This window comes from Schistocerca serialis, chromosome 5 (genome assembly GCF_023864345.2).
Source record: "Schistocerca serialis cubense isolate TAMUIC-IGC-003099 chromosome 5, iqSchSeri2.2, whole genome shotgun sequence".
In the NCBI taxonomy this organism is placed as follows: Eukaryota; Metazoa; Arthropoda; class Insecta; order Orthoptera; family Acrididae; genus Schistocerca; species Schistocerca serialis.
In genome coordinates, this window is record NC_064642.1 from 60,943,766 (window position 1) to 60,957,886 (window position 14,121).

Sequence of the window (14,121 nt, forward strand, 5' to 3'; positions counted from 1 at the left end):
ACTCTAATATCTCATATTTTCTCTCTGTGGTCATGTTGTGAGATTTATATCAGAGGAAGTAATATGTTGCCTGACTCTTCCCAGAACATACTCTCTTGGAATTTCAATAGTAGGCCTCTCCATGTTGCATAATACAACTCTTGTAGCACCTGCGACCAGATTTTATTGAGCACCTCTGTGGCGCTCTCACGCTGTCTAAATGATCCAGTGGCAAAACACACCACTCTCTGTTGGATCTCGTATCTCTCTTCTCAAGCATCAGCTGAACAATTGTTTTTTAAGCCTCTTCTTTCTTATGATTCTTCCAGTGAACATCAGCTTGGCATCTGCTTTTCATAGTTATAAGCATCTGCAAGGGGAGGAGGGTGGGGGAGGGGGAGGGGGAGGGGGAGGGGGGTGGACACAGAGCAGGCACATGCTCACTCCTGGAATCTGGCTACAGGCTCTTTGTTCATTACGGAATTTTCTCAAATTTCTAGCAGTCACTGTCTTCCACTCCACCAAACTGTAGCTTTAACACTGCTGACTGCAACAAGAAATACTGCAACTTAAGCAATCACTATATACACTAGTTATCATGAGAACTGCACCACTAAGAGGTAGACAAGTGATTAAAATTAAGTTTATTCTGCAGATTAGAGACATGAGACACAAAAATGTTTATAATTACAAAACTGTACATGCACTTTGACTGTTGTAATTCAGTATGGTGTGAAGCTGCCACATGCTGCAGTCAGAGCCTCTGGACATCATGGCTCAGTGTTAGCATCTGGATATGCTACTAGAGAACACACTTCCACGTGGTTTGCAGGCACATCCAAAAAACATTGACAATGGTTGCTGGAGAATCAGAACAAACAAGTTGCTGACTGATCGTATCCCATACATGTTTGATGGGTGAAATGTAAAGTGAACATTAGGACCACACGTACAGTAGTACCATTCTTTCTTCACTGAAGGCTTGGACGTCCTTCACCTATCCAGGTATTGTTCTGATGAAATATAGCCCTTGGAACTGCCTGCAACAGTGGCAATGTGTCGGGCTCTAAAACCTTCCTGATGAGACAGTTGCTATTCAGATTCCCACCAGTAGGCAGGACATGAGATCACACGTTGTAGCCAATGGTGCCCCAGACTGTCACAACTGGTGTTTGTCCACTATGCTGCTCAACAAAGCAGTCTGCCTGATTGCGTACACCACAGTAGTATCTAACAATACACAGCCATTGCTACAGGAGAAGCTGAAGCGGGACTCATTCAAAAATACTTAATTTGGTCACTCGGCACACCAGTGACAACATTCACGTGTCCATTTCAGTTTGAGGTGTTGGCAGTTTCTGGTCAGTGGAAGCCGAAGAAGTGGAATGTGTGCCACCAACCCAGCCCTCAGCAAGCAAGCAACTTTGAACTGTCGACGCAGACATGTTCAAACACCTGTTGCAGCACTTCAGAGTTGAGCCAACTATGTTGACAAAGTTGTTCTGTCAATTACAGCCACAAAAGCAATATGGCGGTCATTCTGCACTTTGGTCACTCTGTGTGATGCATTGCCCACTTGTCATTATGTGTGACCCTCTTCTGTGCACTGGTTCTGCACATGCAACACTGTTCTAACAGTGTGCCCTTTACAATGAATCCTGCTGTGTTCATACTCACATTTGAGAACACTTTTACACACAAGTGATTTTATCATCTGGCACCCCCTCCCCTTACCTCTTTTCATCATATACTTTCATCCAGGTCATTTTTGCTACCGGTTGTGACATGCACTGTATACAAATCTTGCTCTTGGACAAAACTGGAACCCCTCTCAGCTTAGTGCCCCACACAATCATTACTAATTGTGGTATGTCCTGTATAGATGTCTTAACAGTTGTGGTACCTATGGCACCACTCTCTACATGGCACCTATGGTGCCCCTCTCAATTTGACACCCTTTTCAGCTTGGTGCCCCAAGTGTTGGCTTGTGTTGCCTGGGCCTTAAATTGACCCTGTAGATTGCACCTTTTGATTTCAACAAAGCATACTGGCACCTGCTTGTGCAATTCCACTCTGTTTGACTGCTCTGCACCAGCTGAGTGTAGCATAAAACTGAGCTGTATGGTCAGACAGGAGAGAGCACTGCTGGGCCTATGTGCATGCCATCTCTGCACAATAATAATCACTTATTACATCTCCACTGTTCTACATAGTCTCTGATTTTGAGACCACTCCTTTTGGGCATTTGCAATTGTCACAAACCACAGTGTGTCCTTGATTTCGTTGGTTGTCACAAACAGTAACTTATGTCTATTCCTTAATGGTGCTGCAGTCTTGGTGCTAATTGGCAGTCAGTATGGATACGAGTCTTTAAAGGACTGTGCAAAATAATGTCTTCACTCTTTTTATGTTGAGTCCTTATTCAGCCTTTACCAAGGTGCAGAAAGGAGCTGGTCAAACACCCTCGCACATGGATTCTGTCGCCGGTGGTGATAAACATGGCAGCAATATAACTGGCAAGCTTCCATCCCCAATCCCCATAAGGATAAAAAACTCTCACTGATGTGCAGTGGAATCACAACTGCAGTTTACAACTTTTCTGTGGACAAGAAAACTTGTGATTGCTTGCAGTCTCATTCAGTTTCACATGTCTGAGCTACTGAAGTCCACTTGGAAGAACACAGCCACACATACGGTAAGTATGTGAATCTATAGTTCATTATTCCCTAACACATCACTCAGAAAAGAAAACTGCAATTTTTTGCACTAGAAGGGAGGGAAAAATGCGAAAAATTTAAAGTCAGAAAAAATGTAGTCTCAAGGACTGGGATCTTCTGTAAGTCTGCAATGACAAATGCAGTCACTGAGCTACAAATTCTGCATTCCAGTTGGCATGCTGCACAAGAATATGGAAAACAGAGGTGAAGATTATCTTGGTGCACTCCGAGGCTGCTAAAAGTTGATTCTACTGGCCAATTTGATAATGGTTTTGGAAGATTTCACAAATTCATCTAGTCTTGTATTAGCCACAGGCCACAGTTTATCTTACTAATCCCAAAAAATGTTGCTTTTAAAATCTAATTTGTTCAGCTTCAATTATGCTAATCAACAATAAAAATAGAAATCACAAAAGTAATGCAATAAACTCATTGATGTGACCAGAAGTGATGTTTGATAAGCAAAGTGTTACAGATGGCATCAACATTAAATTAGCCTGTTTTAAAGTTTATTTCCTGTTTCTCCAGTTTGTGATTATTTTCTAGCTTTATTCCACGACTCTTTGGGTGTGCCGGATTTGATCATGCTCATATGAGACTGTATGTTGAGATTATTAAATCAAAAAGGTTGCATCCATATTCATGTTAGTAACCTAAAAAGATGTACTTTGCATATACTATTGCTACATGCTTATTGTTTAGGTACCAAAGAAATCTACCTTAAAAATGCTAAGCTGTCAGTCATCAGTCTTTTGAGACATAATAAGTTTTGTGTACTTCTTGTCAGACTTAGTTCCCGGGCAGAATGACACATTTTTAAACTCAACAAAACAGTTATATCAAAACTGGTAAGATTTGAATTTTGTTCCACCTTGAAAAAATTTCTGCAGGTGCCAATGTCCCTACTATTTGCTTTGCCTGGTCATTCACTTTATGTTGCTCTTCATTGTTACTCCTTGGTATTTTACAGTAGTCATGGTTTACAGTGTATTGTCACCAATAGTGTAATTGTGTAGTCTATTATATGCAAAACGTTACATTTATTTATGTTCAGAATCAACAGCCAATCCTCGCACTAATCACTGATCCTCTGCAGGTCTTGCTGCAATTTGCCGCTGTCTTCTGGCATTGCTATGTTCTTATAGACAAATGCATCATCTGCAAACAGCCTCACAGAGCTTCTGATGTTATCCATTGGATCACTTACACACACTGTGAACAGTAACTGTCTGTGACACATCCTTGGGATACTCATGAAATTACCTTTGTCAATTTTTTTCCATTAAGAGCAATGTGTCAAGTTGTACCTGCAAACAAATTTTGATTGCAGTCAAAAATTTGATCCAATATTCAGTAAGCTCTGTTTTTTTCAATGAATGACAATTCAGACCTCTAGCAAATGTCTTGCTGAAGGCACCATCCTGGCTATCAATGTGTACAGTGCTCTGCATTGCATGACAAATAGAGTGAGCTGAGTTTCACTAGCTCTATGCTTGTGGAATCCACATTGAGGATATATTTACTGGGGACATATTTGTTCTCCAAAAATATCATAACATATGAGCATAATTCCACAACAGATCAATGTCAGCTATGTAGGTCTATAATTATGTATATCAATCCTACAATTCTTCTCGAGAATGTGAATGACCTGTACTTAACCATTTCAATGCCATGACTTATGTCAGTGATGGAAGGCCACATGAGTCACCAGTTCTGCACTGTCTGCAGAACTCCAAAGTGACCAGTGTGCTCTTTTAAGGGAGAGGCCAACATCTTACTCAGTGAAGTTAGTACATTTACTTAAAACAGTACTACTTAAGGGTTAGTCTTTCACTGCCTTGCCAAAAATATTCTAGAGAACATGTGGGGAGAGATGGCAGGCTGACCGTGGCAGAGTGCACGTTGAGTGAGGTCGGCACGCTGCGGCTGAGCAGCCAGTTCTCGTCCAGTGGTGGCCTCTGGCCGTGACACGGCCCACGGTCCAGCTCGTCCTCGTCATCGCTGGCACCGAGGTCACGACCCAGCGAGCCGAGCGCTGCGCCCAGTGCCCCGGAAACCGACCGCCGCAGCTTCTGCAGGCTGTTGAATGCTGGCACCTGGGGCGGTGCCTGCTCCTGGGCCTGTGGGCATACCACAAAACGTTGTACAGTACCTGACTTCCCAGCAGCCTGTGCAGCAGACCACCAACCACCTTTGCTGTCTTATACTGTCCACAACAGTAATATTAGGAGACCTGGTTGAGGCAAACGAATGAATGTGTAGAATCGATAAGAAGATTTTTAAACAATGATGCTTCATGTTGGACCTCTGTCCTCTCCAGGAGCTCTGAAAATTCTAATTCGTTCTCTCTAGCCTGATGAATGCCTATGACATGTTGCATTTTAAAGTCACATAATTTAGATATTATCTGAGGCAGCCATACTTGTTTTTCCTGGCATAAAATCAGGTGCCTAACAGGACCTAGTACGTCCCTTCAGATTTCAAATGGATGATATTCACATATGCCTAGTACTTTTTCACACGTTGAAACTTGATGTTAATGCTGAAGGGCTCTCCAGGAAGAGAATTTTCCTATGTTGTGTAGTAAATCGACCATACATTCCATTATCACAAAGTGACCCCTTAAAGAGAAATGTGTAAATGTAGACAGATACTAGCAGGCATGGAAGACAAAGAATGATGAACATCTTATGCAGAAAGGTTGATCTACTTGTGAACTTTGATTTACTGTCAATACTCATCTTAGTGTCTCTGAAAGGTTGATTGGTATTACTGGTGCATAATTTAGAGCCATAGATAGTGAAAGTGTACCATCAAACTCTCACCACCACTTACCTTCAGTGCAGCAGATGTTTTGGGTCAGTGGACAATGTGGATATGGGGTTCTCCCCTATCACTAAGTCTACCCAAAGTTTAATGGAGTATTTTCAGGAATTTGCTATTAGGAGGTTCCACACCCGAAACCCAAGAATTTCTACAGAGACTTAGGTGACCAGTTTGGTATAGTGTCAAGTAAGGAGGCCCCAGATGATTTTTTTGGAAACATTAATACTATCCATGAGAACATGCAATTCATTACAATATTGTGGCTTCATTACTAATAGAACATGTGGTACATCAGTAGCTAATGCTTTCTCAGCTGAAAACAAATACTATTATTTGCAAACCCCTGTCATTATTGTTATTCAGATTAACTGGTATTGATATCGAAGTCTTAAGAATTCATCTTCAGGCACAATAATTTGGGAACAGATGTACAGTACATATGGAAGAATATCATCCAAACAAAAAAGAAAACGATCATCCACCCATTAATAGGTAAGAAAAGTCTCAACTTAAAGAATCAATAGAGGGAGATGAGTTTTAAGACACAATTTTTTCGAAGAGCTCATAATGGATCATTGCTTCAATGAAAGATCTCATATGGTCACTGATTTTCACAGGGTAACTCCAGACCACCACTTACCTATGTCGACCTCCTTCATTAATCAATGAAGAGGATGTTGCTGCAGTATGGAGAGTAGTGGAAGAATATCAGTATACATTGCACTATCAGATAGAGAAATCACATAATTTTGGGAGACTATATTAACGGAGAATGCATTTTTCTTTGTGGGTAGCACATTATGTACCATCTACTTACATACATCACAAACCGCCTTCAGGTATCACCATAATGTTCTACCTTTCCTGTTCCATTCACAAATGATGAGCTAGAGGAACAACTGCCTATAATCCTTCATATGACGTCTAATTTTTGTGATCTTTCCATTGTTGTCATTTTGTAAGATATGTGGCTCTTTTTGGAATACCAGACTTCTTCATACATTCACAAGTACGTTCAATTTCTTTAACAATATGCCTAAAAATAGTTTCATGTACCCTACACAGCTTCGATGCCAACAGAATGCTTAATTAGTGCTGACAGTTGGTTTCATATTTGTGGTATCGATAGTTCCGATGCCACAGCATAGGTGCACGCTTGTAGGTTGGCACTATGAAAGCAGACGAACTACGCCAATACTGTGGAGCTCAACGAGCACCGCTCTGCTTTCTCCCCATTTCATCAAACACAGACAGCCTGGATACGTCGCTTCAACTTCAGAGTGTGTTGGCTTGCTATTGAGACTTTGTACTACTTAACAATGCTAATACGGCTTTGCACCTACGTGCTCATCATCGCAAAGTTATGTAACCATTTACTAACTTGTTTTTGCCTATAGTAAACATCTTTAAATTTACACGCAGTACCCAAAGTGCTTTATCTCTCCTGCTCCTACTTTCTCCCTTCATTCGGCCTATTTTGCAGATCACAGGAGCAGACCCACGCGCCGTCTTCCAGGTGGGACACAAAAGAATATCTATGGTCATGTTGTTGGATTAGAAACATTTGAACTATGGTTAGTTCACTCGTTATGACTGGTCTGAATGTAATTCAGATGTTTCTGGTGGCACAGTGGTTGAGTTCAAACACTAAAACAAAAGCAAGCATGTCTGACTTACACTGGCAGACAATATGTTAAGACTGAATGCTGCCTGGTGGCACTGCAGGCACCTGACATAGTAAGAAAAATATGTAAGTGGAGCAAACATAATAAGGAATCATTTTACCAATGATACAGGCCACAAATGAGGAAATCCACAGACATCAGCAACTTTCACAAATTGCACATTGTCTGCCTGGTGCCTGGGAATGACCACCTCAGAAATAGTGATGCTGGTTGGTTGTTCACACACTACTGTCATGAGTATCTGTGGAAAGTGGGTGGAGCCTGGTGGAACAATGAGTAGGAGACAAGGCTGTGTGACACCAGCACCCCATCATACAGCATTTAGGTTGGAGCCTTGTCCTCTCTGTACGGCTGGACAGGCACTGTCTGTGACAGATCTGAGTACAGAGTGCAATGCTTGCATTGGCACAAGTGGTTCAGAGCACTCTGTTCTACACTCATAGTTAAAAATGGGGCTTCACAGCAGATGACCACTACATATTCCTCTGTTGGCCCATATGACATCATCTGTTTTGACTGTAGTGAGCACGGGAGCATCATGATTAGATTTTGGAGCAATGAATGTGTGTTGCCCAGTCATATATCGCATTTGTTGTTATACCAGGTTGAAGATCACATCCAAATAAGCTGTCATCCAGGCAAAACAGTTGCTCGAAATGTGCACCACACTGTGAACGCAGCCTATTTGGGGACCTACTGTGATTCACTGATTCTGTAGTAGTATCTGAGGGCACCATAACAGCTGTCAACTGTGTAAACATTATTGTGGACCTCCTGCATCCCTTCATGTTTGATATCTTCCCTGAAGACAATGACATCTTCCACCAGAATAACTGTGTTTGTCAAAGTCCAGATTCATACTACTGTGATTTGAGGACTGGGATAGTGGACTTACATTGCCTGACCTGAGCCTAATGGAACACATTTGGAATGTGTAACTGGTGTATATATTTTTAGGACCAATACTTCTGAGGAAGATATTTTTACAAATATTGAAACCATTATCAAGGTATAATAAACCTTGATTTGTAACTGGTTGGCTGATTTATTCTGTATTACACAGGTCATGTTTCACAGCCATGTTTAAGATTGTGACATCTAGGATGCGTTTGAACACCAGTCCTGTGCCCACAAACCACCTGCCCGTAACTTATGGGAATTGCGTGAGCTGTGTATGGAACCTGGTGTCATGTGCCTCTGGAAACCTACCAGAAACTCGTCAAATCCTTGCAGTACAGGATTGCTGCTGTGTTACATCCCAAAGGTGGACCAGCACTCTACCAAACAGATGCCCATAATATGACGGCATAGTTTCTCAATGCTCATTTCTTGAATAAATGCTTCAGAGAGTTCTTGCCTTGTCAGATTTTTATTCAGTCTCAAGCTTTTGATGATCAACCTGTAGCACTATTTCCTTTCTTGAGTGTTTGCAACAAACAAAATAGGCATAGTCATGGGAAGTAACAGACAATCTTGGTCTCAGTGTCCCTGGAATTTATAAAATTGCTTGTGAATGTGATAGCAGTTAAACTGACCAATGAATGCAAATGATTTTTAATGCTGTACAGAGCATCAACGCTACATTAAATGTCGTGATTTTTGACAAATCTGCTATTGCCAAACACAGCCTCATAAACAAAGATACAATTATGTTTGATGAAGCAGGAATATTACCCTATGCATCTACCTACTTGAATTTTGTCATCAGAGTAACCACTGAGATCAAAATTTGCACCTATCACAGCCAGCGACTATACTCCTGACGATCACGACGAAGGAAGTTGTCGAAAGCTAGATACTGCATACAAATCTGACATAGCAAGAACTCTGTGGAGCATTTATTCAAGATTTTCATAATGTTTTGCCTCATCAGTTTAATTTGAGGCAAAGAAGATGCAATATTCTGGTTAAATGTACACATATGTACATATGATTGTGGTTATAAAAAAGTCAACTCAGTGATCAGCTTGTGGATATCTATGAATGGAGGTGTTCCCTGGACAATGTGAGATTGTGTTGGCAATCTTCTACTATTTGTAACTGTGTATGTTGGGCAGGCTATTAGAACAGTTGGGGAGAGGAGCAAGGATTATCAGCAATAAACTTGATTAAAGTATGCCAATAAATAAGCGATTGCCAACTACTCTTTTAGAGTTAAATCACAAAATGAGGTGCTGCAAGCCCAATATGGCAGCACAAGCTTGAAGCTTCAGGAGCAATCTTAAAAGAAGAAGCCTGTGAAAGTTTGCTGCCAACCATACCTCACATACTGATTTGTCAATTTCTAATACAACAGTTAAAAAGCAAATAATGCACACTGACTTTTCTAGCCCTTTAGCTAAGTCTGAAGGTGGTAGAACAACCTGCCATTGGGGAAAATATTCCACATTGAACAATGAATACATATAGAAGGACTTATGCTATTACTAACTTTCATTGTCACAGCTTGATTTTTTCATGATTATAATGAAAATCTTATAGCTGGCACTTGTATTATTTTCCACAGGTTGTTTTGATGTTTATCAAGACTATTGATCCCTTGCATGTATGTTTCTTTACCTGGATGTTCCCACTGTTTGCCTTTGGTTTCATTTTGAAGATGTCCTACCAAAATATTCACTGCACAGCCCATTGCACATAAACACAAATTAAAAAAGAGATATGTGGACTGTCTTATTGTTCGCAGTGCCACAATTACTTTTTCACCAGAGCAAACAAAGATAGCCGTTAGCTGTCTACAAACTACGATGGCAGGACCCGAGACACAGTGAGGTGACTGACCTTGGAGGCTAGGAAGCTGTCATCATCTGGCGCATAGAGTGCGAGGCAGAGGCGGTCGTCACGCGGTAGCGACAGCGAGAAGACGTGGTGCGCACGTGGTGAGAAGCGGGCCTGCGGCATCGCCAGTGGCAGTGTCGGCCGGCCCTCGCCGTCCGAGCTGGACTCGTCACCCAGGTCCTGTTGCGGTGTCCACGCCTGTGGTGCAGGGGCAGGGGAGGCGGCGGTGGCGGGTGGCGGTGGGGGTGGCGGCGGGGCGGGCAGCAGCGAGTCCTCACGTCCCGGGCTCGCGTCGCCCGAGATGCCGGAGTCGCCCGACTTACTGCGTGGCGCCTGCGGTGGCGGCGGTGCCACGGGCCGCGACAGCCTCTGGATGCGCTCCTCCAGAAGCACCTGGTCCCACAATACATCATCACATTAACAAAGCATGACTGTAGTGATGTGAGGAGTAACCACAATGAGGGCAATGCACAGGCACGTCCCAGTTACAACAAAAAAAAAAAAAAAAAAAAAAAAAAATAGTGTGGGACTGTCAGCTGGAGACACTGTGGTTAGGTTCAGCCACGTAATTTATACATTTTTCTTTCATTGTGCACAATGGCACTTTTCTGCACGAAGTGTCTTAAATATACTGTATGCCTGGAGTGTAAATGATACCATGTCAGTGTGGCTGTTACTATGTCGGCCAAACAGTACGCACGGTGGAGCAACGGCAGACGGAACATGAGAGGTGCTTACACCTACGCTATCCAGAAAAATCAGCCGTGGCAGAACATGTCTTAGAAAATGGACACCGAATTCTATTCGACGAAACATCTGTCGTTATGAAGACGAAGGGATTTTGGAATAGTGTCATAAAAGAAGCTATTGAAATAAAAACCTCTGAAAACACCATCAACATGGACGGAGGTTTGCAGCTCAGCACAGCCTGGGACCTGGCTATCGCGATGTTAAAATGGGCGCGACGGCCACGGAATGAAAACATGACCGTATATGGTGAGGAAGAGAGCACCAGTGATGTCACAACCAGTAGTGCGGCTATATAACGACGTAGCAGTCTTACCACTTGACAACGACCAGGGAGACCTCGGTCGAAAGCTCGTGGGATTTTAACCACCTGATGCGGCTGGAAGCCCGAGAAAATTTTATTAATTCATATCGCCGCGAAACCATGCATTCATACCTTGTCTTCATGGTCCTTATGAGAAACATACAATGGTGGCAGAAGAAATGTATTTGCAATCAGCTAGAAATGCTGATTACCTAAATTTCTCAATAATGTTTTACAAAAAGAAAGTCATTGTCTTCCCCACAGAAATTCCCATTTGAAGTCACAGAACATCTCTGTGATACATGTGGACTGAACCTACTGGTAACGAATCTAGCAGCATGCCTCTGAACAGCTTCAATATCTTCATTTAATCTTATGTCCCAAACACTCGAGCAGCACTCAAGAATGTGTCATACCAGTATTCTGTATGTAGTCTCCATTATAAATGAGCCACATTTTCTTAGAAGTCTTGCAATAAACAAAAGCTAACCATTCGCCTTCCCTACTACTGACCTTATGCGCTCATTCTGTTTCGTATTTCTTTGCACACTAGGCCCAGATATTTAATCGACACGACTGTGCCAAGCAGCGCACCCCTAGTTCTGTATCTGAACATTACATGATTGTTTTTCCTACTCATCTGCATTAACTTACATTTTCGTACATTTGAAGCAAGCTGTCATTCATCATACCAAATAAATATTCTGTTAAAGTCATCTTGTATCTTCCTTCAATCACACACTCTGGTACCTTACAGTGACATCAGTGATAAGTCACAAATTGCTGCTTAAGTTATCTTCCAGATAATTTATGTACATGGAGAGTAAGAGCAATCCTATCGCACTTAGCTGCGGTATTCCTGGCAGTGCCCTTGTTTCTGGTGAACACTCACCGCCGACGACAACGTACTGGGTTGGGTTCTATTGCTTAAAAAGTCTTTGAGCCACTCACATATGTGCGAATCTATTCCATATGCTCATACCTTTATTAACAGCCTGCTGTGGGGCACAGTGTCAATGCTTTCCAGAAGTTTAGAAGTGGGGAATAAGCTTGTTGTCCTTATTCTGAGGTCCACAGTACATTGTGCAGGAAAAGAACAAGCTGGATTTTGCATGAACATTACTTTCTAATTCCTTGCTGATTTGTGGGCAGCTGGATTTCTGTGACAAGGAAATTTATTATATTCGAACTTAGAATATTATCAAAAATTCTGCAGCTAGCTGATGGTGAGGGTATTGGTCCATAATTTTGTGCATCCATTCTCTTATCCTTTTTGGACCCCATGTTGGCACAGCCCCACTGACAGAGGGTTTTGCCATGCTCAGTGATCTCTCATTTCATTTTTTGTTTGAAAATGATGGGGTGTTCACCAGTAGAAATATTAGAAATTGTTGAGGATATTACCTTACTGTACTAATGTAAGTTACTTGAACATCTGATATGCCAGAAGAAGCTCGAGTTTGATATAAACACTGTTCTCATTCATGTAAATTTCCATTTAGATAATATCTGTAAACAGTTCTCCATCAAGAATGAAGTGAAAGCAGGTGTTGTGATCACTTAACATTTCGGGGCTGAGATGCCGTGGTCCGTACATAAAACTCTCCCCTGACGTTTCGCCTTCGATTGCGGAAGGCGTCCTCCGAGGAGTATTGGCGAACTGCAACGAGAGCGCCGTATATATAAGCCATCCAGAATGGACGAGGATCGACACTAACCGAAGGGAAAAGTGTTCTCATCATTTATCAGTAGGGTCACTGATCGTATTGGAAAAATTTTAAGTAAGTACGATGTGGAAACTGTTTTCAGACCCACCACGAAAATAAGAGAATGTTTAAGATCCGCAAAGGATAAACGACATCCTCTAGCTACATTAGGTGTCTACAAAATTCCATGCAGTTGTGGAAAGGTCTATATAGGCACAACAAAAGAAGCGTCAACACCCGTCTGGGAGAACATAAAAGGAACTGCCGCCTCGGACATATTGATAAATCGGCTGTAGCGGAACATGTGTTTCAGGAAGGTGATCGTGAAATGAAGTTTAGTGAGACGACCGTCTTAGCAAAGACGTCGCATTATTATGCGCGAATGTACAGAGAGGCGATTGAGATTGCCGAACACTGCAATAATTTTAAAAGAAAAGATGAAGACATTAAGCTGGATAAGATATGGACACAGTCTAACATAACAGTCACGACACTTCGCCTCGATTTTGTTGCCTAAGGCACCAGCAGCGCCCCACGCTTGGGGCCAGTAACTTAATCTGAGAGTTCGGCGCGATCGTGAAAGCGAATAGTGGTTGTTTATTTTGATTTATACAATGGTTTTTACAAGCTGGAGTGTTTGTTGCGCAATAAATTGCAGCAACAACAGGAAGAAGACACCACAGCTGTCTTTTTTACGTTTCCTAAAGATCCTGAGAGGTATATACCATCATGTTACTAAAAATGTATCGTCAGGATTCACATGCAAACTGCATGTGTGTTAATGATTAATGTTTAGTTTTAGAAGCAGAAATTGGTCAGTTAGTAGCAGACGAGAATACCTTATGAAAAAAAAAACAGTTTACCTGTATAATAATATTAGGTTTTGTTCGCTACATTTCGAACAAAACCAGTTCATGAACGCAGACAATAATAAACTCGTGTAGAATGCAGTTCCCACACTGTTTGACATCCCAAATAAGCCACCTCAACTGACGATGAAGAGGAAACTGCCACACAGAAGCAGCCAGTTCAACTCTCCATGTATCAATGCCAAATTTGTGTGAATCGTCAACGCAGACATGCTTTGACGATGAAGTGGTTAGATTAAGTGGAGTTATTCGTGTCTTACAAAAGCGTGTGGTATGTATTTCATTCACTTCTGTTCTCCGTCACTTAATTTTCCTTGCTTCCTTCGTGTGATGACATTATTTTGTTAGCACCTTGTTCACTGACAGATTGTTCGAAAATTATTCAAATATTTGGTTTTGCATGAAATTTAATGTAATCAGCTCATGTTTTCAACATATTTCTCCCACTATTTGGCAGTTGCTTGCCCCACTTAGAATAATATAAAGATGAAGATCGTACTTGTGGCA

At 41.8% G+C, this 14,121-nt stretch overlaps 1 protein-coding gene across 1 annotated transcript in view; it reads right to left on the minus strand.

Annotated features, from left to right (window-relative positions):
• LOC126480931 (uncharacterized) overlaps positions 1-14,121 on the minus strand; it is a 222,548-nt gene that overhangs the window by 64,360 nt on the left and 144,067 nt on the right. The window contains exons 8-9 of the mRNA XM_050104344.1: positions 9,992-10,381; positions 4,586-4,819 (exon numbers count right to left, since the gene is read on the minus strand). Of these exons, the coding sequence (XP_049960301.1) occupies positions 4,586-4,819; positions 9,992-10,381 (624 nt within the window). The remainder of the gene's footprint in view (positions 1-4,585; positions 4,820-9,991; positions 10,382-14,121) is intronic.